The sequence below is a fragment of the Pleuronectes platessa genome, chromosome 16 (genome assembly GCF_947347685.1).
Source record: "Pleuronectes platessa chromosome 16, fPlePla1.1, whole genome shotgun sequence".
NCBI lineage: Eukaryota > Metazoa > Chordata > Actinopteri > Pleuronectiformes > Pleuronectidae > Pleuronectes > Pleuronectes platessa.
In genome coordinates, this window is record NC_070641.1 from 16,925,147 (window position 1) to 16,951,973 (window position 26,827).

Sequence of the window (26,827 nt, forward strand, 5' to 3'; positions counted from 1 at the left end):
TTCCCTGACCCATAGCCCGTGGGATGGCCTCACAGGTTTTGGGGTTAAAACACAATCCATGACCTACGGCAATGTTGCAGGTTCAAATGCAAAAAGGGAGTTTCCCAGAAAGGCAGCATACAGATGTGGCTACTACAGGCAATGATGCAGCACTTCTGACCCTCTTGTGGCACGCACAACACAGTTATGAACCTTAAGTGGCCCCCTTCTAAACTAGTGGCCAGAGTATCTCAAAACATGCAGTGCTCTCAACAAGGTGTAATCTGGATGTGTTCGTACAGTGGTGGTAAATGGAGAATATGGCCCAGATAGCACAAGAAAATCCTTGTAGCGGTAAATGGTTGACTTGTGGCCCAGATCAGGCAAAAAGGAGCAGGCCGGCCAAATGCCATCACTCCATGCAGTATGTAGGCTGGATGACAGAGTAAGGTGTGGGCCAAATCCCTATGGGAGTTTGTCTCTTCTTCATTGTTAATAATATAAAATGCCAACAAAATGTTTCCTGATAGTTTTCTCTTTATACTGAAGAAGTCCTGCAAGGCTTAAATTGAACTCTACTGGGGTCATCGCTTTTTGAACAGGTGAAGCGGGAGGCTATGGTGAGGATTGGGCTTTGCTCACAAATGGGACGGTGCTGAACATCCGGTTAAGCATCCTGCTCACACCCCGGAGCATCAGTGGGGGATCACACCCAGGTCAGATACAGAAACCTCCGTCCTCCAGAGATTCAGTGGCTCCTTTCAACCAGTTAGCGGAATCTACTGTTGCAGCCAAAAAAATAACTCTTGTGTCAAGTTTCCACTGTGGCCTGAAGGTGGTGCTGTTAGCCCATGAATCAGTTCACATGCCCTTCCCAGTCTGCAGGTTTTTCCATCCTGCCTCTTTTGACTCAGGAAGAAGATGCTGAGCTGTTTCCTCACAGAATAAAGAGCGTTGTAAAACTTCATCTAAGAAACGAGAAAGTTAGGAAATGCAATTTTATTGGACTCAAACACTTTAATCACCCCTCAATCGACATAGTGGTGAGTAGATAATTAGTGGATTTTTCATTTTGGGGTGAACTATCCCTTTAAACTTCTCTCATAATGAAAACCATGCTCTGCAGACGTCATCGGGTGGAGGAGGAAGAGGCTGTGATCTCCGTGGAGACTTTGACACTTTCCTCTGACGCAATCGCCTCGGCCCGGTAGGTGGCAGCCTGTCCACGCACAATCTGACGCGATGAACTCCAGCAGGCTGCGTTCCGGATGGGTGTGCTGCGCTGCTGGGAACCCTGGGCACCTGGTGGAGCTGATCCAGGTGTAAGCTGCAGGGTTCTGAACACACGGGATCGATAAATAGATTGATCGATTGATTTAATGCTCTGAGTTGATTTCGTGTGTGGATGCTGCAGCCTGGATCGAAGGGACGCAGGGTCGTGGAGAAGGGAACCCGCGCACTGCAACGCCATGACGCATTTCAACCCTCTCCTGCTGCAACGCAAACCAACATGATTCACCGGATCGCCGAGGGGAGGCTGCTCCGGCTGCAGGCACCGTGTGGATGCTGAGGTAAAGGGGGGTGTGGCGCTCACCAGCTCCCATTCACCAAAACAATACGCGCCCGGATGTCGTGCATTCTAGCGACGTGAAGTCAGGGTCGCGTCGGATCGCTGCAGCGCTGCTCGGACTCTTCTCCGGGCTGCACAGGCCACAGAACCCGAGAGACAGCCAGCCAGCCCCGGGCTACCCGCCGAGCTCCGGTCCCCCCCCGCATGCATGCAGGCTCCGGGCTGCGGATAAAAGCGCACCACGCACAGTTCCCTCCTCATTACGCAGACACGAAGCTTGGATGAGGAGCGAGCCACCGGCGGAGGATGATGCGATAACTACGGTGAGATTATTATTCGATGTTTTTCTTGCGATGTCTTCTCTGTCAGCTGTTTCTGCTCCGTGGATCAGGGGCATCACGGTCCGCCTCCAGTCAGACACGGAGCAGGGCTGAGTTGTGTTGAGGACAAAGGGACGGATGGAGATGGAAGAGCAGCAGCTTGAAATGTGTTTTTAATGCAAAGAAAAGCAGAGGAGCTGCAGTAATGTTCACTTCCACTCACAGCAGGCACATTAAATGGAGCTGTGTGGATGCTATAGTCACAGTATAATGTCTGTGTGTGAGTATTTCCCTATTAATTACAGAAACATGAACAACATCCCTCCCAGTGTAAACCACAGCTGAGGAACGTGGAACTGTTTTATTCCAGGACGTGTTGCTCTCTGTAGGCGGCTGGTGCATCTGTTGAGCTCATTATCCCATCGCCTGCTGTGAACACTCCACTTCTCCTCCATCCGCCGGATTCCTCCTCTTTAATAACAGGCCCACAGCATCACAGTCATACAAGATCAACAGTCACTTCCGCTTTCATCCCTGTGACACTTAATCAGACCCAAAATCCCTTCTTTATTCCAGGCAGAACTCGCTGTGGGCCTGTTTCTCTTCTCTGCCCAGTGTCCTCATGTTAATAAAGTGATGGACAATCCTTAGGGAACTTAGCTCAGTGATATAGTGAGTGATAATGTTTCATGTCCAGCAGAGATCTTGCAATACTATTTTGTATTTCCCGATAAGGAATACGATAAAATTTGTGTATCAGCCGATGCTCAGTACTGAGACAACACCAGTGCATGGAAGTGATGATTGCTATCGTTTCTTTTATGACCTGGCTCAGGTTAAACCCTTTGAAAAACACATCCGAGGAATAAATGCAATAGAACTTCTTGTATTCTCTAGTTTGAAAGTCATAACTGAAAAAGTACACAAATCAAGAAACATAGGACTACACAACAATGAACTCCACAAACGTTGTCAAAGTATCCTTCTAGCTTTGTAGCTGTCCAGTTTATCACGTCTCTTCAATGCGGTTTCCAAAGTTTGCTGCTGCCCTTCGCAGGTCTTTGATTCGTAGTTTTATCTTATTGAAATGATATACATTAAAGACATATCGGATCAGGAAATAGACTCACATACTCGCCAGGGCCTGACCCGGCATTTTCTGCAGTATGGGAGACATTTCTATGCTGGTATCGGTATCAGGGCATCTCTAATATCCAGGGCTCACAAAGGTCTGATCTTCACCCCTCATGTCAAACTGAAATGTGAAGCCGCTTTTACAAAACATAAAATTGCAAGTTAACGACATTTGTATCGTTTTACATGAACTAACCTTTATTTTATGTTATGATTCATCTGCTGATTATTCTTTCAGTTAATGACTGTGACCATTGAATCAATCTCTTCTGCTCATTACTGGTTTTTAAAAGGAAAAACATGTTTGTCATTTTTACTTTCATTATCAAAATCAATATCAGCTGTCGACTAATTTATTGTTACACCCCAGGAGATAAACTGGGGATTGTGAATAAGATATACTAGTAGCACAAGATGTGTCAAGTGCCAGTAAGACACTTTATGTCCACCTTTAAAACAAATTTATGTCCGTCTCCGTTTTCCCAGACATGCTAGGACCCTGATCCATGGCTGTGCTGTGTGTGTCAATGCAGGTTGTGTTGCGGGAAGAGATTGAATGCCGCTAGAATCTCAAGGTAAGACTCCTCATCTCCTTCTTTGACCTTGTGTGAGTGTGTGTGTGTGTGTGTGTGTGTGTGTGTGTGTGTGTGTGTGTGTGTGTGTGTGTGTGTGTGTGTGTGTGTGTGTATGTGTGGGAGGGGGGAAGTGCTCAAATTGATCCATGGTCTTGAATGGCTTCTCCCCCGCCTCACTTCTCTTCTCCCTACTCGTGTCCCCTCCATCCCGACGACGCTCACTCAGTCCCAGACCTCATTCACATCTTTGACCTTGTTCCTCATTGCATGGCTCCGTCCCCGATATAAAGGTGTGTGTTGTACACACACGTCCAGAGCTCTTTCTGCAGCTTAATTACACAAATTTCTGTGAGGGTAAAAGCAAACAGTGGCAGCTGGACCGTCTGAATAAGGTTTTGTTCGAGTGACTAAAAATAGGTTGTCACAAGGCCGTCGTTCTGGAACACTGGAGATCCACAGAGAAGTAAAAAAATAAAAAGTACATCAAAAAATGAAAACCACCAAAAAAAAATGTGATTCTTGGTTTCAGATGCTGGGTCAGTGTTAACACACATATGTTGTATGTTCTCCCTTATGGAGCCATATTACTCTGGTCAAGACAGTGTAAAGTACATGTGTGTGTGTGAGTGTGCGTGTGTGTGTGCATGTGTGTGCACTCCCAGAACCAGTTTGGGTTTTACAACTTTGGAGAGACAACATTTAGAGAAGTGCTGTAAGTGCTAGGTGCAAGAGGAAGTTCAGAACAGTAACCACTGTAGCGCAACACACTATAAAATCATGTAATAGTATTTATATTACGTGCATGTTTCTGCCAGCTAGTGTCAAACCACAAGTTCTCCTTTTATAATGTACAAAATACTGTTGTAGCATCTACTCACATCACTTTTATTGTTTAATTTTATATACGAGACAGGAGTTGAATGCAAACATATCGGATATTTCCCCTTTTCAATGCTGAAACCAGGTGGCTTCATGGTAAGATGATGGGAAGTGCCTCCTCTGTGAGGTTGTGTAGGAATGCCCTCTCCTCTATCAATATAACAATGCCCACATGTACAAGTGAGAATCATAAAGAAACAGTTGTTTGCTTTGGAGGAACTTAAGTGCACATTTGTGGAACCTCAACCCATTCCAACACCTTCCGGATTAACTGGGATTCAGATCTGAGAACCAGTTCTTACTGCTGAGGGGGAGCAACCCTCCAAAATCCAATTACACTATAGCCTGGCTATGTGCTGCTTTGTGTCTGTGGACTGGGGCTCTGGGGAAGAAAGTGCAGAAACCCAACAGTGAAGATGGACGTGTTGCTGACGTTAAATGCTGCCGAAAGTGCAAAGTGCATAAAGACGGGTGGACAAGATCATTTTCTACGGAATCATGTTTTGATGTGGATGGAACACACATGTATTTACTGCATTCAAACACACACTGTACATATGCACCTTATCACACACGGTGATTTTAAATGAGCAGGCCAGCCGAGCAGCCAGCGGCTCTTGTCACTGTGATGAGCAGCCACAAGTGTCACAGCTAATGGCTTCTGACGCTGCCGTGTGTGTGTCTGTGTGTGTGTGTTTGTGTGTGAGACCAGCTATTCACCAGGATATGAATTTAATAAAAGCACACTGACAGAGCACAGACTCGGCTCCAGAGCTGAGCAGTGATGTAAGTGGTGATTCGCTGCAGCTGGAGAAATACTGTGAGTGAACCTGCAGAGGATACACCTCTTCTTATCTCGCCAAACAGGAAATTGACATTAGAGAGAAAGGAGGAAGTCGTTGTTGACTCGATCACACACAGAGATTTGAGTTGCCAACAGAATTTATACTTTTATTGCGCAAGCCTGTTGTGTGTGTGTGACCAGTGAAGTACCAGAATAAAGTAGTTTATAGTCTATATTTTCTCTTTTTGTTTTACACATCGTCTGTGTAGATAAACCCCAAAATATCTTATTCCTCTGCACAACAGAGATTCTTTAATGTCTAAAATAACTCATTAAATCATATCATTGAGTTTCATAATTACATTGAGTGCCTTGTTCTTTACTCACTACTACACAACATTGAATCTGTATTAATCCAAAACTCAGAATATCCTGATATACTGTTTGAGTAACATTTAGTAAAACTAATACCCCAGACCCCCCCAGCTGTTTCCGGGAACTACATAGTCTCCAAATTCAAGAGAAACTAGATTTTTGAGGTTGTTTTAATGTTACTCTGACATGTGCATTCTCACATACAGCCCTTCTGGAACATGTCAGGAAAATGAAAATGGATTGCAGAGGCTGAGGGAGACACAGGCAGAACGTTAAATACAGTCAAGATTACACGTTTCCACAGAACCTCTGATGGAAATCCACCCCGTGTTATTCCATGTAACTAATCTGCAAATTCTGCTCAGTCTGTGTGCTGATGCCTCTATTGTTTGGGCACATCACTGTCAAAGATGAGGGGGAGAAATAAAATGGATCAGATATTTAAAGCTGCCTTCACTGTCCTACATTTCTCTAAAGATGTCGATCTTCCAGACAGTTCTGATGCTGGGGTTGTAGCAGGAGTCGCTCGGGGTAAATACAGTGTACGGGCATGAATGTAAATTTAATTCAAAAGAGTTTTCCCCAAAGGATAAACGCAACTTCACACAGCAACCCACGAATACTAATTTCAAATGTTATACTATCTCTTATTAGCCACTTGTAATTCTCTCCCTCTCTTCATTTTGAGGCCTTTGATTACAAATTAATCAACTCTTATGGGCCACATTTCTAATATTAAACTTAGTCTGTAAAAAAGACCCACGCGGGATGTTTTCCTTCCTTTCCCTGTCTCTGTTCTCCATGTCTCCCCCCCTCATCCCTCCATTCATCATGTCATTGGGTGGATTATGAACAATACCAAACCCTCTGGCTGGTTGCAGGTTGTCGAGCAGCTTTTACACAAATTATTAATTGCTCAATACGTGTTTCCCAATTCAGCGGCATCATGTGTAAATACACACACACACACACACACACACACACACACACACACACACACACACACTCAGAGACAACCCTTCCCTGTCCTTCATTGACCTTTAGAACACCGGGGCTGTATGGTGAGGAGGAGCTTCTCTTCCAAACAGGAACGCTGGAATAAGCGCAGAGCAAGATGAAAGTTTCAGCGTTGGCATGGCAACCACCCGACAGTGAGGCTTGACGTGTCGTCGGTGGATGCTGGGTTATAGAGAGAGAGAGAGAGAGAGAGAGAGAGAGAGAGAGAGAGAGAGAGAGAGAGAGAGAGAGAGAGAGAGAGGAGGTGAAGAGAACCGGTTTGATCCAGCCCGGCAGCTCCCTGGCTGTTGTCTTTATTGTTGTTCTTTATTCCCTCTCCTCCTCCTCTTCTCTGAGACGAGGCTGCTCGGCACCAGTGTTCCCAGCTGATGCTGCCTGAGCTCAAACAGGATCATGTTGATTTCTGGGCACAGTTTTCATGTGTGCAACTGGAGATTTGGTTGCGTGTGTTTGTTGCTGTTGCTCAAGTAGATGTTGGACCGAGAGGCCCATTGACACATCATACATTAATATCGAGTGTCAGGCAGTCAGTGGTGTTCACGGTCAATATGATGGAGGTTCCCTTCTGTGAAATTCAAAGTCAAAATTACAGATTCCTATTTGACGCTGGGTTGATCTAACTTAAAAACTGTGTGCTACATAATGTGATAGATACACTGTTTGACAGGATTTCCTGCTTTAACCTGTACAATGTGTTTAACTTGGTGATTAATGATACAAACTGAAGTTATTGATTCATTTACTAGAATAATTGACAACTAACAATTCACAATAGTTTATGGCTAGTTAATCATTCAAAAGTATTTCAAGGACAAATGGCAATAATATACTGCCTCAACAGTCTCTTACAGATTCTTCAGTGTATTTTTCCACTGGTTTACTGGTTTTCACATCTAAAGTCTGTAACATGGTTCAAACCAAGGTTCCCATCTTTGTAACAGTGTTAACATGAGATCTGCCTACATAGGCTGCGTCTATCTATACTTGACACTAATTGGTTAATGGATGGGTGTGTGTCTGATGTCTGCATGTGGTCTGAACCGAGGAACCTTTCACACCTGTTATTTTGGTCCAGACTAAGCTGGCAAGTGCGATGGTCTAAACTAGGTTGGTGGAAAGGTTGGGCTGGGCCGTCTCCTTTTAAACCATTTTGGGGAATTTTGTAAACTAAGTGATTGATATAGTCATTTATAGACATGCTTGATAATGAAAGTAATTGTTAGAGCACTGGCTTGTGTGTTGCTGCTGTGGATAGAGCAGCCACGCGCACAGCTTCGTGCTTCCATCCCTTTCTCTTTTTTTTCCTGGAAAGTCAGTCATCTCCCCGGAGGCTCTGTCCTCGGCCTTTCTCTCTCTTTTCTGCACACAAATCCATTTATTCCTCCATCTAACTCTCTGTCCCCCCAGCGCGAGCTCTGACTGGCCAGCCCAGAGTTAGGGGACTAAGCCCCGCCCACCCATGTCACCCCCACCCACCTGGGTCTATTTTAAGAATGGCTGCTCCTGTTGGTTCCTCACTGTCTGAGTCAGGTCAGAGTTTCCTTAACAGATGAGGTGAGGCGACAAAGGGTAGATCTTTTGTTAAAGGGGACATGTGAGGGACCAAGCAGGAAGACCAGAGAGCCACAGAGTTTCTTTGAACGAAAAGTTGTTTTTAATTCCGTTTCCATTAACAAAAAGTAAAAAGAAAATCTCACAACCGGTAAAAAGGTAAATGATCCTCGAGCAGCAGCTGGCGACCAGTTGACAGCATCTCAACAGAAAACCCCCCCTCTCGACTGAGAGATGGGAACATATATGGTGGCTTGTCAAGCCACTCAAAACATAGAGGGGGATACACAGACATGATAACGTTGAAAACAAACTACCACCACAACATAACATCCCCGTATTAGACCATATAATATTAACTAAGGAAAATGAAATAAATATAAATATCAAGCAATAATTAAAGATTTAACAATTACAAATATAGATAAGGCAACAATGTCCTTCCCCATGATGGCAATAGACATGGTGCAGTCCAATTAGGACTCACAGCCATTTAAGGTGGTCTGCTGCAGCTGGGCCTCCTTTTGCTGAATGGCCAGATGACTCCAGAAACAACCCCCCAGGAACTGGTAACTCAAAGAAAACGTAATTAATTATCACAGAAAGAAAATATTTAACAAATAAAAGTATGTTGTATGAAATCAAAATGTGTCCAGTTATTTGTGGGTGCGTGTGCAAAAACAAACAACTAAGCAAATTAGAAATCAAGAAGTTACCACCATGTTTCGGAGTGTCAGTGTGTGGTTGCTGGTGCGGCCATCACAGGACATATTATGGAAATTCCACATTTGTAGTGCTCTACACGTTAATTTGGGTATCTGGCATGTCTACCGTCCCAAATACTCTGGAAAAAAACAACTCCCGCGATTTGTTGTGGTTCCTCTATTTCAGAAACGATACGCCGGAGTGCGTAGAATGGGAATACGACCGAAATAAACGTCATAGTCACACCGTGCTCCTGTAGTGAGTCTCGCTACATGGCCTTGGATGAGCGAGCTAACGCTAGCTGGGGAGCCGGCTAGAGCCGAGCCCCTAGCTCCCTGGGGGCTCCCCCCAGCTAGCGTTAGCTTGTGAGGTAACCGGGCCGGTGGACCCCTGCTAGCGTTAGCTCGCTGCTGCTACTCGTCAGACATTTAAGTGGCCGCATAAACAAGGGACCCCCGGGACACATCTAAACGTTGACTCAACAGTGTGGAAGGATGCTGCTGCTGCGCCAGCTCAAGCTCCCACTGCTCCCACTGTGGGGCTGCGCTGGGAAGCTAGGGCTCTCGCAGCCAGGCTCACCGGGGGTGAGGGGGGCGGGGCACTCAAAACAGGTCAATCTGAGGAGGGCTGTTTTAGACAGGGTAAAAAGGGTGCTGTTTAAAATGATCCTTGTGGTATTTTGACCAAAATATGTTACAGACATTTCATTAAGACCCCAAGGAACCATATCAACTGTGGTAAAATGGGCATAATATGTCCCCTTTAACATGTCTTTTGTTGGTGTGGTAACGACGATCCAGCCATCGCTCCGTCTGCATGAAGCCGTTCTGTCTCCAGTGCCCCTCCTCTTCTCTCTTGTCTCGTCTCATCCTTTTTTCATTGACAACAACCGGTGACACCATTAGTTTCTCACTCACTGTGACCTTTATATATTCAATTCCATTATCTGCTGTAAAGTGAAGTATATCTGCCTGTTTACGTGTGTGTGGTGGAACCAGGGGGCTGGTGATGACGGGGACCTGTGCTCCCTGGAGAGAACAGCGGAGCCTGTAGAAAACTCTGGGGTGTGTGTTTGTTACGTGTGATTCCTTCTTTGCTCAGTACCTGACTCCATCCTTCTCCCTCTCTCTGTCTCAGTTTGTTTGCATCCAGGCAGCTCCATGCATCATGGGACCACGGTGTTCATTTATTGTGTGCATACGTGTGTGTTTGTGCGTGTGTGCACTTGATAGTGAGAAAACTCAAGATTCTATGCATGTATGTGTCTTGGGGCTGTTAGTGACGATCGACTGCTCCATCAGCCTCTCCCTGCACGCCCTGCATTCATCTCCCATCTCACTGTCTCGCCCAATCAATCTTCCCCCTGTCACCCTCCCCCCTTTTTATTGCCTCGCTGACTCACTTCTTACTCGACTTGCTCTCCGTTCTGCCTCCTGCCCCATTTTCCACGCAGTCATCCGCTCACCATGCTCCTCCCGACGCCAGCCATCATTTCAGTTTCCACGTTTTCCGTTTTCATTTGTTCTGTGGAGTGGATATTCGGCGTGCTCAGTTCACCTCCCTCCTCGGTGGACGTCATGTCGAAGTTGTCCGCGACACCTGCTGATGAATCCAAATTACATCGGCACACTGTTATTTGAAGAGGTGTTAAGTAGTATCAGATTTTTATTGAATACAACAAAGTAAGTACAGAAACACGGTCAGGAGACAGTCAGACCCTCTGCAAGTTAATCTGGCCAAGAAATGATTGCGTCTGTAAAACAGCAAACAGATTTTTTTGTGAGATGTTGGCAGACAGATTGTTACTTTTGGTTAGAGCCAGACAGGCTAACTGCTTGCCTCTGTTCCCAGTCTTTGTGCTAAGCTAAGGTAAATGGGCGCTGCCTGGCTGTTGCCCCTTGGAAGTGAATGAGCATATTTCAACAATAATCCCTTAATGTTCAAGTCTATCCGCAGTCTCTGCTGTCGTGTGACCCCTGTGTAAGGACAGTGGGTCCTCACAGGTAATAAAAGAGGACACACACACATACACTCTTTCACACACACATCCCTCCCACTCCACACGCCTCCTTGGGGCAGGGGGATATTTGTCAGGATGTGTGACAGTTCAGAATCCATCCGTCCATCAAACGCAGAGAGAGGAGAAGGGAAAGCAGGTGAGTGTCTGTCAAAGAAAAGGAAAGAACGAGACTGAAGAGTAGACACTTGAAATCTGCTGCAGCATCTGTCAGGCCCAGTGTGTCAGCTCATGTGGTTTTAGCTGTGATGGAGCTAGAAGAAAATAATCAAACAAAATAACACTGTAGAGAATGCCTGGTTTTTGCTGGGGTTGTTGAATCAATTAATGGAGTAAGGGAAATACAGTAAATAAGTCATTTTTCAGTTCTTTCCGCTCAGGGAAGAGAGAGACAAGATGCTGAAGGCGGCACAAACTCTGGACCATTAATACATCTCCATCTCTCGCTCTGAGCTTCCCTCTCTCCACCACTCCTCCTTCCTTATGTGTTTTCTGCAAGGAGACGAGTAAACGTTAATGGTGTCGGTGTATTTCGAGCTGAAGCAGGACATTTGGGTGGGGAGGGATTTTAGATGTGGAGGAGGAAGTATTTTGGATGACACCCTTAAAACATTTTTAACATAGCAGTCGCTCAGTGCACAGGTTTTCTTTGCCCATTTAACTGCTTTTCTCTTCATGTTCCCTTGCTTACTTTGCTCCCTTTGTCTTTCCTGTCTGTTCAGCCTCTCATATTATTCTTTCACCCGGCTGCTTTTAACCTCCCTCCCCTTCTCTCTCGTCTCCCATGGTGCTGGCTCTAGCTGATTAGAGTGGCCCTGCTCGCTTTGATTAATTCTCTTCTCCTCTCCTCTCCTCTCCTCTCCTCTCCTCTCTGTATGACTGCCTCCTCCTTGAAGCTGACCAAAGGAAAACTTGGAACCCTATCGACCTCCATATTCTCTCCATCCGTCCTTCAGGCTCAAATGACAACAACAACCACTTGCATCTAAATGACTCTGTCTCCCCACTTTTTCATTTACCCTCTCCTCTCCATCAATTTTGTTGTGTCATCCTCCCCATTTTCTCTCTCTCCACCATTGCCATTCTGCTGACTTTAATTGAATTACACTTCACAACCACGCACTTATTCTCAAAATGACACAGACAAAAACCCAATTGTAGCAGAGCGGAGTGATGGCTGCCTAGGATAGTCATATGCTCTGTTATTCAATCGCAGCAAATACAATGTCTGGAGCTGCGGTGCCAACCAGAGAGCCCCAAGGGGCGCTGAGGCTTTCTCAGAAACGCAGACAATCACATGTGCTAAACACTTTTGTTGTTGCCTCTGTCCGTCCTTCACAGCTGAAGATGAAAAAGCCAAGCAGACTGACTGTGTGTGTATGTGTCTGATAATACTAACCAGGCATGAGGAAACAGCATGAGGCCTCGTTCAGTGAAATCCCCGCCTGATGAATGACTTTGGTTCTGCTTTGTTGAGGCTGAACCAGACACACTTCGTTCTTCAGATCACTGAAGCTGAACAGCTCCTTTGTTGTGTGATTATCTCCTGCATGTTGTCATGCTCGGCTGGGGGAAGGAAGCTTTGTCACATGTATGCACTTGTTTATGTTAGGGCCCAATTAGGCACAGACATTACACAACATGTATCACACCATGGTAATATATACAATTTAAATACTCAAAGACAGAGACAACTAATACAATGGGCAGTAACATAACAATGCTTAAGCAATAGATATAAATGAGTTATAATAATATTATAACCGTATCATATTAAATCCCAATCAACAATCAATATTTATATACAGACTTTTGGCTAAATCACTAAGTTTAGTGTTACTCACAATGACAAAACCCTCATGAAAGTGTCACCAGACTCAGCAGTCTGCTTCATCTCTGCAGAGCACTGTAGCATCTTTCAGCACATTGTTTTGGTTTAATTGCCACAACCCTGCTTACTATACTATACTGACTTCACTGCTCCTATGAGTTCGAAAACAGCTTGTGTCAGTGATGTGGTTTCAGTGTTTAAAATAAATCAATTAAAGCGTTTTTAAGTTCATAAAGAGAAGAATAAATGTCCATGAATCCACTGTTGTAGCCGACTTTCCTGTGCACCACCACACGGCATTTAGTCATCTGCCGTCTGCGCCCTGTGGAGGATGGAGTCATCTGAAATGTTGATGGCCCTCCTCCTCAGGCCGTGTGTGTTCAGAGGTAACCCATTAATCATGATGCCATAGTGGGGGTGAATAAGTGAATAAGTATGGGTGCAGGCAAAACAGAGAAAGGCCAGGCCTGAGAGTGAGTCAGTCTGTCAGCTACAGGCGAGAGCTAATGGATCGGGGAGCGTGGACATACCTGTCCAGTCCACTTACATTAGCATAGATAGAGTTTGTTCTCCCCTGTCCTAGAGCGTATGTGTGTGTGTGTGTGTGTGTCTGTGTGTGTGTGTGTGTGTGTGTGTGCAGTGACGTCGTTGATTTGCACTACAGTTTCTCAACCTCCTTCCCTGCTCTGATGTTTCAGATCAGTGTTTATCTGTTTCTGTTGTTATTAACTGTGAATTGCTTGTGTCTCCATCTGTCTCTCCCAGGCTGTGAGCCCTGTGCAGGGTGGTGATGAGCAGTCAGGGCAGCAGCAGCAAGGGAAGTGGCCATCATGCTGACACCCCTCCCCCTCGTCACGCCCCTGGACCCAAGCTGCAGGTGCAGCGCTCCCTCTCTCGTGACACCATCACCATCCACTTCTCTGCCCTGGGGAAGGAGGAGGACGATGAGGAAGAGGAGCTTTACGGGGCACCAGTTGAAGCTAAATTTGAGGTGGATGGGGCAGACGGACTGCAAGGCCCAGAAGCTTCAGGGCCTGATGACCAGTCTGTCACCACGGGCATGGAGGCAATAGAGGAGCTTCAGTTTGAAGCCGCAGTAGCAGAAGCCTGCTCTGGATCTGCTGTGCTCCCTGTTTCATCCACCACCCTGTCTGTGCAACCCTCCGACCCTCAGCCACACACACCCTCTGCAGCCATGACTATTATCCCCACCTCCACCCACTCTCACCTGAGCTCCAGCCCACCTACCAGCTCCTCCTGGCCCTCAGACCGACCCACAGCTAATCCTCCATCCACAAGCTCCGGTGCCTCCTCCCCTTGTAAGTCAGCAGCGCTGTCGTCCTCCAAGCCTTTTCTCAGCCTGGTCAGGTCTTTGTCCAATGACGTTGAATCTCGAGAATCCACAACTGCCACCACTGTCGCACCACCCCAAGCACGGCACCGGCACTTAATGAAATCTTTTGTTAAGTCTCTATCCACGGACACTTCAAAGGCCGAACATCAAGAGGGTCCTCTTCATCACTATCTTCATCAGCAACAGCAGCAAACTCAGCCATCCCATCGGCCTCCACCCCGAAACATGCAGCTCTTCAAGCAGTTCTCCCAGCCCCGTCTCTCCTCCAGCCCCGTCATTGTCACTAAAGCAGGTAGAGACTCCAAAACGGCCCCTTCTTCCCCGATCATGTCCCCAGATGGTAGGTCTTTCTTCAAGGTCCAAGAGGTGGAGGCCAGGATAGAGGACACCAAGCGGCGGCTGTCAGAGGTGATGTCAGACCCCCTGCAGCTTTTTAGTAAGATCATTGGGGATGAGTCTGGCGCGGGAACAGGTGGAAGCGCTGCTCATCGCGCAAAATTTCTCTCCTCCAGTGCGTCCGAGCTGAGCGCAGTGACGGCAGTAAACGGACATGCAGAAGGTACAAGCAACTACAGCATCAAGGAGGAGGAAGGGACAGAAGGAGAAGAAGAGGACGAGACACCCACAGGCAGAGGCCCAGACTCAGTTTTTCTCTCCTTCCCATCCCCAGCCCCCACCCAGGCCTCCTCGTCCACTTTCCACAAGTCTCCGTCTCTCACTCTGGGCCGCTGCTCTATGTCAGCTCTGGTTGCTCGACAGGAGGACGAGGACTTCTGTGAACTGTACAGTGAAGACTTTGAGTTGAGTGCTGGTACTGAGACACCAGATGGGGAATCTGCACGGTCCCGACATCCCCACGCTGGTAGCACTGTTTTGTGCAGCGAACTCGATGCCGAGGAGGAGGAGAAAGCGGAGGAGGAGTTGGACACTGTGCCTGTGACTGGACTCCTCTTCTTAACACAGTTGTTGTACTTGTACTTAGTCCTTCCTGTGCCACCCTGTGTATCTGCAGTGGTGCATGGCATAGCAGCCGGGTTCATGTTGGCCTTACTGGTCCTCTGGCTGTCCTCTCCTCGCCGCTCCTCATCAGGCACGAGAAGAGGGAGGGGGGGGATAGGACACTGGAACGTGGCCCAGTTGGATATAAAAGAACCAGGAATATTCAAGGTGACAAAAAGCATGGATGTTGTTTTAAGGCTTTTAACTTCAAATTTGTATACTAAATTATAGTTTTCATCCAGCAATGAGTTCTTTGACTTATAAGTTCTCTGCTCTGTAATTTGATCACCCTTTCACACCATGTGGAATTTTCCGCTCTTCCTGCAATTGAATTGGCTCTGCTCACCCAGCATCCACTGGGACTGACGAGGTAGAAGAATTAAACTCTACGGCCTCATGGGGACCAGCAGCAGCATGCTGAGGTTTCATTACACCTCTCCTCCTATTATGGCCACATTTTAAATCAAACTATCAGATGAGAGCAGAACCATATTTTCACCCTTTCTGTGCCTCACTCTGTGATGTTTAGCAGATTGATGGAGTTATATAAGCATGTGAAGTTGTGTGTGTGCCTTTATGGGGATGTTGTATAGCAGAGCCTCCTGGCTACAGCGCACAGCTGTTCCAAAAGAGGAGCTCTGACTGCAGCCGTACAAAATTTGATATTGAAATATGAATAACAGACCCGAAAGCAGACGAGTAGGGGGGTAACACCAGAGTTTCATTGTGCCCTCCCTCTATTGATGATCAAGAAAGACTTGGGTGTGGGATGTCCCATGTTATCTTTACCTCTGCCAAGGAGGTCATGTTTTCCTTTTTGTGTAGGGGGGGAAGAACCCTTTAAATTCTGGTGCGGATCCAGATGAGGGGGCAGTTCCAGGATTTTTCTTTTTCACTTTCTTTAACAGTCTGAGATTTTTCCAACTATTCCTCTTAGAGACTAATTGATGGATCTTGATGAAAATAGTTTGGCTTGTTAAGGGTACTGATATTTATGAGAGTGTGTATTTTGGTGCACATCCATTAAACCCCCACAGATCTAGTTGGGCCTTGATGGAAGTGTGCGCTCTGCTGAGTTTGTTGTGGAAGGTGTTAAGGTTGTTGTACAGAGGGTCTGATGTGTGTCTGTGCTTTGGAAGCAAATGTTTGGTTCGGTAATGAAAACCCTTTCCCTCCTCCGTCCTACAATCTCTCAGGGCTGGATGAATGAGATCCACAACTATGACCCGGAGATGTACCATGCCACCCTGACCCACTCTGTTTACGTCCGTCTAGAGGACTCCGTCTTGCGTCTGTCCAAGCCCAACCGGAACATCTCCCGCCGTGCCACACACAATGAGCCTAAACCTGACGTCACCTACATCAGCCAGAAGATCTACGACCTGACCGACAGCAAGGTTGGTCTTGGGTGTAGAGAGATGTCGACATAAGAGATAAAGAGGATATTAATGTGTTAACTGTGTGTGTGTGTGTGTGTGTGTGTGTGTGTGTGTGTGTTTGTGTGTGTGTGTGTGTGTGTGTGTGTGTGTGTGTGTGTGTGTGTTTGTGTGTGTGTGTGTGTGTGTGTGTGTGTGTGTGTGTGTGTGTGTGTGTGTGTGTGTGTGTGTGTGTGTGTGTGTGTGTGTGTGTGTGTGTGTGTGTGTGTGTGTGTGTGTGTGTGTGTCAAGTGTATTTGAGTTCTTGATGATAAGCTAAAGAGATTGTGACATTAAGCATACGCCCTCTCACATTTGCCTTTGCCTGAGTGCATGATCATGCTAATAAGTCATGTTCTGTGACAAACCTACTTATTTTCAGAGTCACTGTGTATAGACATTGGGTGAATATCACAGGTCACTGACCCTGTGTGTTGTGTAATGGTGCCTTGTCTCAATGGTTTTGCATATCTGAGGGCAGGACAGTGAGAAGACATTTCTCACGTCAGTGTGTTGTGGAGCAACGGTCATTCTACTCTGAATTGATACTCTAGATAGTTACTTGCATTTATAGAAGCTGGATTTTCCTTTTTTCCGATCAATTTAAGGTTTTTCTGAACGTGCATTTTTACCGCTTATAAAATGTCAATGTCTCTCCCATCCCATGCGAGTACAACGCCCTGGTAACACAGCTAATACTTCAGGAAAGCCCACATCGATCAATCAAATTAATTAAAGTCGAGCAAGAATTTATGCCACATGATATGTCATAGTAGAGCCCGACCAATGTGCATTTTCGGAGGCTAATTTTAGGCAAAACAGGACATACTCTCACGTTGACTAGTCAAATACAAATGGAGCTTGGGGTAAAATAAATATGAAAAGATAATATATGAGTCATCTGCACTTGCTAGTTATGCGTGTTTAGGTCAAAATGTTAAGAACACTTCAAATCCTCAGTTGCTACCCTGTCACACCCATGTGTGCAATTGTGTCACACATGTATAGTTTTACTGTGCTCTACAAAGTGTTGATGTTGTACTGCTATTTAAATACTGGCATTTTACTAACCTAAGAAGAAAAACAACAATAGAACAGTGTTACAATAATCATCTTCATGCATTTGTTTGAACTCGCTCTGTTTGCCCCTGTAGATCTACCTTATGCCCCAGAACTTGGCTCGGAAGAGAGTTTGGAATAAAAAGTACCCTATTTGCATTGAGTTGGCCAAGCAGGAGGACTTCATGTCCAAGGCCCAGGGAGAGAGGTCTGAAGCTGTCGAGGACAAATCAGCAAACCCGGGTGAGAAGCTCGAAAGGACAGACAAAGGTGAGAAGGCGGAAGGATCGACATCAGCAGAGGAACCCAAGAAACCGGCTTCTGGAGGATGTGATCTGACAATCTACCTGTTTGGGAGGACGGGCCGGGAAAAGGAGGAGTGGTTCCGGAGATTTCTGATGGCATCCCGCACCAAGTCGGATGGGAGAGGGGGCGGTTTGCCTAGCATCTGCAAGAGTGGTGAGCTTGTGACTAAGCTGTGCATATGTAGTATCACACACCAAGATACAAATAGTACTGTAAATGGGTGAATTTACACACACACACTTAAATTCCACAGACACACATCGCTCTCCACAGTCAGAATATCTATTCGCTTGAGTTTGTAACTGCACAACCATCAGATCTATGCATAAGCCTCAGCTTAGGGACCGGCAATCCCCTCAATGGAGCGAACAGATGAGTGTGAATGGGTCAGCAGGATTACATGCACAGAGAGACAGCATATTATAGCACTGGTCTCCACTGTGCAGCATAAGCCTGCGAGGATAAGGGCCAATTCATAGGGAAACACTGGCACTGTGTGGGTCCAGTGATAAAAAGCAGTGCAGGGTAAACAGGATTACTGGGAAGATGATTTGAGCATCGAGTTGTTTTCTGGATACACACAGCAGTTATGTTGAAAATGACTATTTCAGAGCTAATGTGAATCACAGGATGCTGCGTGACATACTCTGTAAAGCATAATGATTCAGAGTGTTGCACTGAGAAATAGATACAAAGGGGATAAGATGCCAACTATCCAAAAACACAAAGTGCATTGCTTTCACGTTTTGCAAATTATCATGGATTGATAGAAGTGAGTGAAAATGTTGATGCCGAATTATATCACATTTAAGGTTCAGTGTGTAGAATTTAGTGACATCTAGTGGTGAAGTTGTATGTGTCAGCTGGATAACCCTCACCTCACCCTAACCCTTTAGATTCAATTTAGATCTTCACGCTGAACCTTAACCTTCCTTTACTTTTCTCATCCTGCTACCCCCCACCCCCTCTGTGCTTTTAGCCCTCCAGACCTCCCACAGTTGCAGCAGCAGCACCCAGTCTGGCGGAGGCCCCGAGGCCGACGGCAGGAGAAGCAGCCGGGAAAGCATGGAGGAGCTCCCACAGTCGCGTCACAGAGACACCGCCTCCACCTCCACGGCTCCCTCCTGTGGCTTCACCGGAGGGGTGAAGCAGAAGATGCTGTTGGACTATAATGTCTACATGGCCAAATACGTCAACCCCCAGGCACCACAGAGGAGCCCGAGTGCCACTGACAGCCCCGCAGACAGCCCTGAGAGCAGCCCCCAAACTACCAAAAAGGTATGAGCCAGAGGAAAGGCTGAAAAGACATGACCCAGGCACAAGACCCAGCAAAGAGGGGACGTGCAATAGAGTGCCACACCTCCAGGCCTGCAGACGTCTGCACTTTAAGTCAGTCCATGGTCTCTTAAAGATGCCTTGTGGAGCTTTTGACCACCCGTAGCACTATGGAGCTGTGTGGCACCTCTTTTTCATCCGGAGATAATTGTACTCTTTTGTTTTTTTCTCAGTTTTGCATCTGTTGCGTGTTAGAAAAGTAATCAACGTGGACAATTCTAAAAACAAGATAGCCTAGAGCAACTGACTCTGACATTTGCAATTTCAAGAACATGAGTTTAGAGCATGTCTGTAAACAGCTTTTACAGAGTGCATGTTAATGGAAGGTATAAATAGGTTCATTTACATTTCATTAGATCCGCACATTGTGTTTGATAAGAAAAAAACAGTTTAAAGATTGGCCACCATGTTCCTGAATTGTTTTCTAAGAGAGAAAAAAAGTGACCAACACAAAACACATTAATCTGGCTGGAGTTATAAGATACCTAGATGAAGCCCAAGCTTGATATATGCTGTTATCATACATGACCTAAACCAATAATGTCAAGAAAGGTGAAGCTGCAGTACACACCTGTATGTGTCTCCTTCAGTTACGCAGGAGTTCAGAAGAGACTGTGGAGCCTGAGGCCTGGGTCAACGCTTTCCTGGGGAGGATGTTTTGGGACTTCCTGGGAGAGAAGTACTGGGCCAACGTGGTCTCCAAAAAGATTCAAATGAAGCTCAGTAAAATCAGGGTGGGTACTGACGCTAGTATGAATCATACTAGCTATAATGAATTTCCAGTACGGTCAGTTCAAGCCCTAACTGTGTGTCTGTGTCGTCTGTTTTCACGTCTCAGTTGTGTCTCCTGTGTTTCAGCTGCCGTACTTAATGAACGAGTTGACTTTGACAGAGCTGGACATGGGCTTCTCCATCCCCAAGATTCTCCAAGCGTCCAAACCCTCAGTGGACCACCAAGGTAGGTCGAGAAACTTACATCATGCCTTTCACAGACTATCCTGGTGGTCTGCTGTAGAGATTTATTATTTTTCATCCCTCCTTCATTTTAACCTAGGGCTGTTTATACATTGCTTTCCTGGCATTATGGCAAGACATGCTCCCACCTTTCTGTCCGTCTCAATCTGTCCATCTGCCTCATTTCCCAACACATCTTCATCTTTCTGGATGTGGACATTTTCCCCCATCCACCCCTGTTCCCCCTCTCTCCTCTGGCGTCTGGCTGCTCTGCACGCCTCGCTCTATTAAGCCACAGTGATTAAACTTCACGTCTTGGGTCCCCCTCATCCATTACGGTGGCACTGACTCACCGCCGCCTGCCTTGGGCCCCAACAAAGGGACTGGTCCAGCACAGGGAGAGAGATGTAGAGCATATGGATTCCTATGGAGGCGGCTGGTTTGGAGAGAAAATGAGACATAAGAAGTGTATGAAGGGGGAAAAGAAGAGGGACAGGTTGTGTAGTACTGGTTTCTTAAAAGATTATCTAATGTGCAGGTTTCCATATCTGCACTGTTCATATTCTGGATTTGTCATAAGATGGCTTCGTCCACCTGAACGTCGTGTTTAAGGACGTCGGAGAAAAGGCTTTACCTGTTTTTTTTTCACTTGTGAGAGCCGGTAATGAGTCATTCTCCCGCCAGCTGCATTTAATGGCTGAGTCTGAGATGCTCATTAATGTTCTGTCTGAACCTCCACACCCACAGATATATACCCACGAATCATCAGCAGTTGATCAGCAGTGCATAATGAGTCCTGAGGAAGAAGTGCTGCAATGTAAACCTGCATGACCCAAGCAGGGCTCATATTATTCACTCCTTATACCATAACTTAATATTTAATAATTTGTCATGATGTGTTGTGACAACTGTTTATTGTTTTTTTCCCTTTTACATTCATTGTAGGGGGGTTAATAAATACATATTTTCAGTTAATACAGATTTGTGTATGAATGCATACAATTATGTGTAATTCCATGTTCACGTGACATGAGATGAAATACCAAATTATGGGTACACACACATCAGACATACAGATAATGTAACTATCTAATGTATAATAGAGTGTGTTGTAACCCAATTAAACATTCATCCATTTTCTATACCTGCTGGAGCAAATCCCATTTCACATTGGGGGAGAGGTGTTGTACAAATTGAAAACATAAGTTCCTCATCGGATATACTGTAGTAATAATAATAATAATAATAATTGTAGTTCTATGTGGAAGTGTACATGTGGTTACGTGAGTGGTCTGGATATGTTGTCTCCTCTAAAATCCACAAGTCTGTCTCTTTCCCCTGTGTCTCCTGTTCCAGACAGAGACAAGGAGACACTGTCCGACATGACCTGACCTAATACTGGCATTTAGCTTCTGTGTGACGCTGCTGACACACACAATCAAATCACTGAGTGTTTATGGAGAGTGGAAAATGAAGAGGAGGAAGGAGCGAGGAGGCAGAGAAATAATTATCAGCTGTGGGGGGGGTCAGGATTCATTCAAACAGCAGGGGGATCAAAATCGGATTGATTCTCCCGTCCTGATGCGTACACAGGAAGTGAGGAGGCAGCGCTGCTCTGGAGCTGACATTTTCAGATAGGTCTCCTTCCTAGCAGCTCTGCAGGGGAGTCGGACCCCAAGCAGGAAATCCTTGTTTATTCAAAGAAACTTTATCCTTCAGAGTTTGTCATTCTTTTTGATTTTGATTTTGAAACTCTTTCTCTCTCTATATAGAACTCTCTCTATATTTATATGTATATCTCTTTGTCACCTCTCATTTTCAATCCAGGTCTGTGGTTTGATGTGGAGCTGTCCTACACAGGCTCCTTCCTCATGACACTGGAGACCAAGATGAACCTGGCCCGACTGGGGAAGGAGGGCGAGGGACTTGGGGAGCACGGGAAAGAATGGTTACATTCAGTAAATTCTATATAATGCAGCCTAGAAAACTGAGCCTGATAAAAAAAAATGTCTTAAAGGGTTTTAACACCTCCATGGTTATTGTTTAAGTTTTATAGTACTGTACATTCTCAGTGAAGGCACTTAATATGATGTTTGAATGATTCTCTTGACCAAAACAGCTCTGAGCTAAATGGACAGATTTGAAATGGAGCAATATTATATGTCACATCGTTTTTTTTCAAAGCTTCAACCATTTTTCTTTTGCTTCCTCCTCTCTTATCTTTGTGTGTGTACCCTCTCTCTGGACGCTTACTGTGGATCTGTCTTATAACTGGTGAGTTTGAAAGTAGATGCCCACAAATGCATGTCACTCAAACAATACATTGTGTTCTCGATTGTCATTTATATCAGCCGGGATGTTGTTTTGCTTCATATTGGTTCTGTGCAAAACCATCGGGGGCCTGATTTTGCAACAGGGAATGTGTGTTCAAATGTGTGTGTGTGTCTGTGTGTGTGTGTGTGTGTGTGTGTGTGTGTGTGTGTGTTTGAGACAGGCTCAGGCCCAGGACATACTGTCTGGCAGACAGCGATGAAGAGTCGTCTAGCGCTGGCTCATCGGACGAGGAGGATCCCCAGGAGCTCGACAGCGACAAACCTATTCTGCCCGGAGGCGAGGGGTGAGCAAATGTGTCTTTTCAACATCGGCATATATCTGAATGGAAAACGTGCAGATATAAAATCCCACTGATGTGTTGAAGTAGAATGTTCTGCTCTTTCTGTCCACCCACCCACTCAGTCCAACATGTTTAAAAGCTTGGTGCTGACTTAATGTAACACAAAGTCACACAACCCCCTCCTCTCTTTCCGTTGTGGGTGCTGAGTGGCAAGAGATGTTGCTATGAATAAATTATGAATCTGACTCACTCCTTGCCTCCTCACCTCCTCCGTTCCCATCCCTCTGCTCACGTAGCTATGTGGGAGGCCACAGGCACAGCAAGATCATGCGCTTCGTGGACAAGATAGCCAAGTCGAAGTACTTCCAGAAGGCCACAGAGACGGAGTTCATCAAGAAGAAGATGGAGGAGGTGTCCAACACGCCCCTGCTGCTCACCGTGGAGGTGCAGGAGTGCCGCGGGACGCTGGCTGTCAACATCCCACCTCCCCCCACGGACAGGATATGGTACGTTTACTTCTAGGGAGGAGGACATTGAAGAGTGAGGGATGAACTCAGTGAACATGTGGGAAACCTGTGGAGAGAGAAATAACACTGCGCACTCTGCTGGACAAATTTAGACATGCATGCAATGAAAGAAAAACATTTTTTAATCACTGCTGAGATAAATATACTTAACATTGAAGAGAATGGGGTCAAAAGTGCACCGCATGTATTCTCATTATACACGTGGAATATTGAATTATTAAATAAGCCCTGTGAGCTAGCACACAAGTTTAATTAGAAGCGGTGGACAGCATGTACAGCAGATGTTCCTGACCGGGAAGTGAGGACCCCTAAAGTGCCACAAAGAATAATCCGATGATTGAAAGAAAACATATATTTCTATTAACCAACTTTATTTATATATTTTCTGATAGTTCTTTTTCCCCCCGCTTGTGAGTACTGATCGCTTTCATCTCCTTATGCCTCTCAAAATCCCTCAAATGAAAAAAGAGGCACTAATCAACAAACAAATACTTTTTACTATTTAAGAAATAGTAACCTTTTGTATGTTACTCTTCATATACTAATTCAGCGTGTATGAGATTATATAACTTTTCCCATGAACGTTTCCCCGTGGCTGCCAGGTATGGTTTCCGGAGTCCGCCTCACCTGGAGCTGAAAGCGCGGCCTAAGCTGGGAGAGAGGGAGGTCACGCTCGTTCACGTGACTGACTGGATAGAGAAGAAGCTGAATGAGGAGTTCCAGGTAGGCTGGGGGAAGATGGGACCCTGTGCATGCTGACATAGTTATGAGGTGATGCCGTATTCCATCGTACACTTTGGAAGCTTCGTAAAGACCTCACAGAGAAGTTGAAAGTTAACTCGAGGACAAAGAGAATCTCCCCCTACGTTACAATTGAGTATATAAAGGTGGAGTGGGATGGATTTATGGCTGCCCAACTCCAACAATGTGCCTGTGGCTTTCCCACCCCTCTCATATAGACCAAAGTAATGATACGCCCGCTCCTAGATATAGACCCTGAGGCACAGCTGCAAACTGCTGCAGCAAAGTGTCCCTGTCAGATCTACCGCACATCTGCATTTATCCCTGCCTGTCTCCTCTGAGGCTTACCATTATGCACCCCCCCTCCTCAACAAGGCCTCCAGTAAAATACCATGTTGCAGCATGCACGGGTGTCATTTGTGGGTGCGTGTGTACATCTGGCTTTCAACAAATGCCAAAACAGTGTCCAGACATAACAGCGGTGGGCTGGATGTGCAGTTGGTGTAAATCAGGTCTTTTTCTCCAGTTCTTAACAGACATAATCTAATGTGACTCTTTTATATTATATTATAATCGATGGTTCTTGCTCCACACACTCACAATACCCTGTGAATAAATGTCAGTGTCCCTCCTTCCCTTTTTTCTCGTTGAAATTACTTTACTTGTTGTTCTGCCTCCCACAGAAAATATTTGTGATGCCAAACATGGACGACGTGTGGCTACCCATAATGCACTCTGCCATGGACACACGTTCAGATGCCAACTTGGTTACTGTGACAAACGATGCCTTGAAGGACCCAGAGCCTGAGGAGTCTGAGGTCTGCGACATGTGAGGACTGCTGGTCAAAGCGTACGCTGATGGACATTTTTATCACCGTGGCAAAATGACAAGTCCCCGCCCACTCAAAAACCGCAATTGACTGGGCCATGTCTCCGATGGTTTTACCCTTAACCCTGTCCCATTGGGGCAAATGTCAGTGGACACGCTCACAAAAACTGGACGTGCTGGCGAGCTCGCAATCATTTGTTGCCAGTGAGAGCAACACAAAAGAGTTGTTTTATTTGTGTGACATAAAATATTAAGTTTCATTGTAAGATGAAATACACGTTGAGGCTGTTTAACGAATAAGAGTGTAGGGGTGGGTCGAGTAATAGCCATCCGATTCAACCAGAAGAACCATAATACCTGTGATCTACAGCTGCACCAAACGCGGTGGTTGTACTGTGGAAGCTTTGTGTGCGCCCTCTCTCACCGAGCGGCTAACTGTTGCTGTAACTCTACGAGAACTTTTGAGGCCCCTGGTGTGTACGTCTGAGTGAGGGAAGAACCCTGAACCGTAGAGATGACTGTGCTGGAAGCCCCTGCGTCTATTTAACTGCACATTTCACAGGGTTATCAAGATTCATTTATCACCCATCCACACTGCTGCCTGTGCCAGCCGCCTGGCACTTACTATATGCAAACAGATCAACGGCGCCGTGAGCGGAGGTACGAAGACAGTTTGAATCCGCTATGGACACTTATGGCGTTCAGCCTGTTTGCTTTTTACTGTGTCGTATAGGAACTAGAGCTAAAACGGATGTTAGTGGGGTAAGTTAAAATATATCAGCAAACACAGCAGCTACACATTGCCTAGGTCTGATGAATGTATAAATCGGAATGCAGCTCCCCAGCTCATTCCAGGAATATGTTATTCACTGACGTCGTGCTTCTACGCAACATGCTTCTTTTGATGTTCTGTTCAGATGTGAGCAAAAGTAATAATTTTCTGTTTTTCTTGCCAAAGCAATCTTTCAGTCCTGTTTGAGGTCTCCTGTATGAGGTTAGCGTGACAAATAAGCAATCGGATAATTAACCCGTGCTCACGCCGAGGCCACTTCACTGATTGTACACTTGAATTTTGGATAATTACAGCTGGAAATCCATAAGATAATTTTTCTAGGGAGCAGCAGGAGACTGAAACCCTTCAACTGTTAATAGTGAGTCAGAAACATACCGGCTCTTCCTGTTTTATTTGGATAAGTAATACTGGATATTAGCCATATTATTTAATATCAGCAGACATCCAGCTAATTTAGTTAAATTATTGACTTGCTGTTATTTCTGTACTGTACACATTAAAGAGGAATAACACCAATAAACTACGACAGCAAATGTGTAATCTGCCAGGTGACTTTTTACGTTACATGTTTTACATTAAAATGTGTGTGTTGGCAAAGTGTATGAGGCAGAAAGTGCCTTTAAAAATAAACATTCCTCCCTTGTGAGCCACCACATTCGTTGCATCGTTTTGAGGATAGAGATAAAAAAAGTCTTTGTGCCATTTCTTGTCCGTTGAGACATGCCCTTTGTTTTCACAAGTTTTGGTGTTGTTCATTTTCAGTGGTGAAAATATCAAACATTGCTGTTGTGTTCAGTGATGTCATAGAATGTCATGGTTCTGATCATTGTGGATCAATAAAACCTTTTGCTTGTAAAGAATCACTGCGTCACTTTGTGATTAAGACAGAAAAGGGCAAAAAATAACAGGATGCCAGATTCTCATAAGGATCCATCTATTTAATAATATATGTATACAAACTCATTACATATCAAAACTGTTAAAATTTAGGACTGCAAGTACACTCCAAATAAATTAAGTTTTAATATATAATTTGATCTTATAAAGGTGATAATTTATATGAGCTGGATGTTTCAAAGTCTCTGACAAAAACAGGGTCATAAAAAAAGATTATTTTACTGTTTGAAGATCTTTTAGCAATTGCAGAAGTTGCAGCAATATTTC

General features: G+C 45.4%; 1 protein-coding gene across 1 annotated transcript; it reads left to right on the forward strand.

Moving 5' to 3' along the window:
* The first annotated feature begins 1,675 nt into the window (after positions 1-1,675).
* Positions 1,676-26,523, forward strand: tex2 (testis expressed 2). Its single transcript, XM_053443014.1, has 13 exons — positions 1,676-1,872; positions 3,490-3,578; positions 13,503-15,258; positions 16,287-16,487; positions 17,660-18,023; positions 18,850-19,148; positions 19,796-19,939; positions 20,064-20,163; positions 21,987-22,107; positions 22,660-22,776; positions 23,070-23,279; positions 23,903-24,023; positions 24,725-26,523. Exons 3-13 carry the CDS (start codon positions 13,528-13,530, stop codon positions 24,872-24,874), a joined length of 3,558 nt encoding a protein of 1,185 aa, XP_053298989.1. The 5' UTR covers positions 1,676-1,872; positions 3,490-3,578; positions 13,503-13,527; the 3' UTR covers positions 24,875-26,523.
* The last annotated feature ends 304 nt before the right edge of the window (positions 26,524-26,827 follow it).

Coding starts and splice junctions, on each gene's coding strand:
- tex2 (XM_053443014.1), top strand. CDS start 13,528: ATGAGCAGTCAGGGCAGCAGCAGCAAGGGAAGTGGCCATCATGCTGAC. Junction 18,024..18,849: donor GCCTAGCATCTGCAAGAGTG/GTGAGCTTGTGA, acceptor CTGTGCTTTTAG/CCCTCCAGACCTCCCACAGT. Junction 19,940..20,063: donor TGAAGCTCAGTAAAATCAGG/GTGGGTACTGAC, acceptor CCTGTGTTTCAG/CTGCCGTACTTAATGAACGA.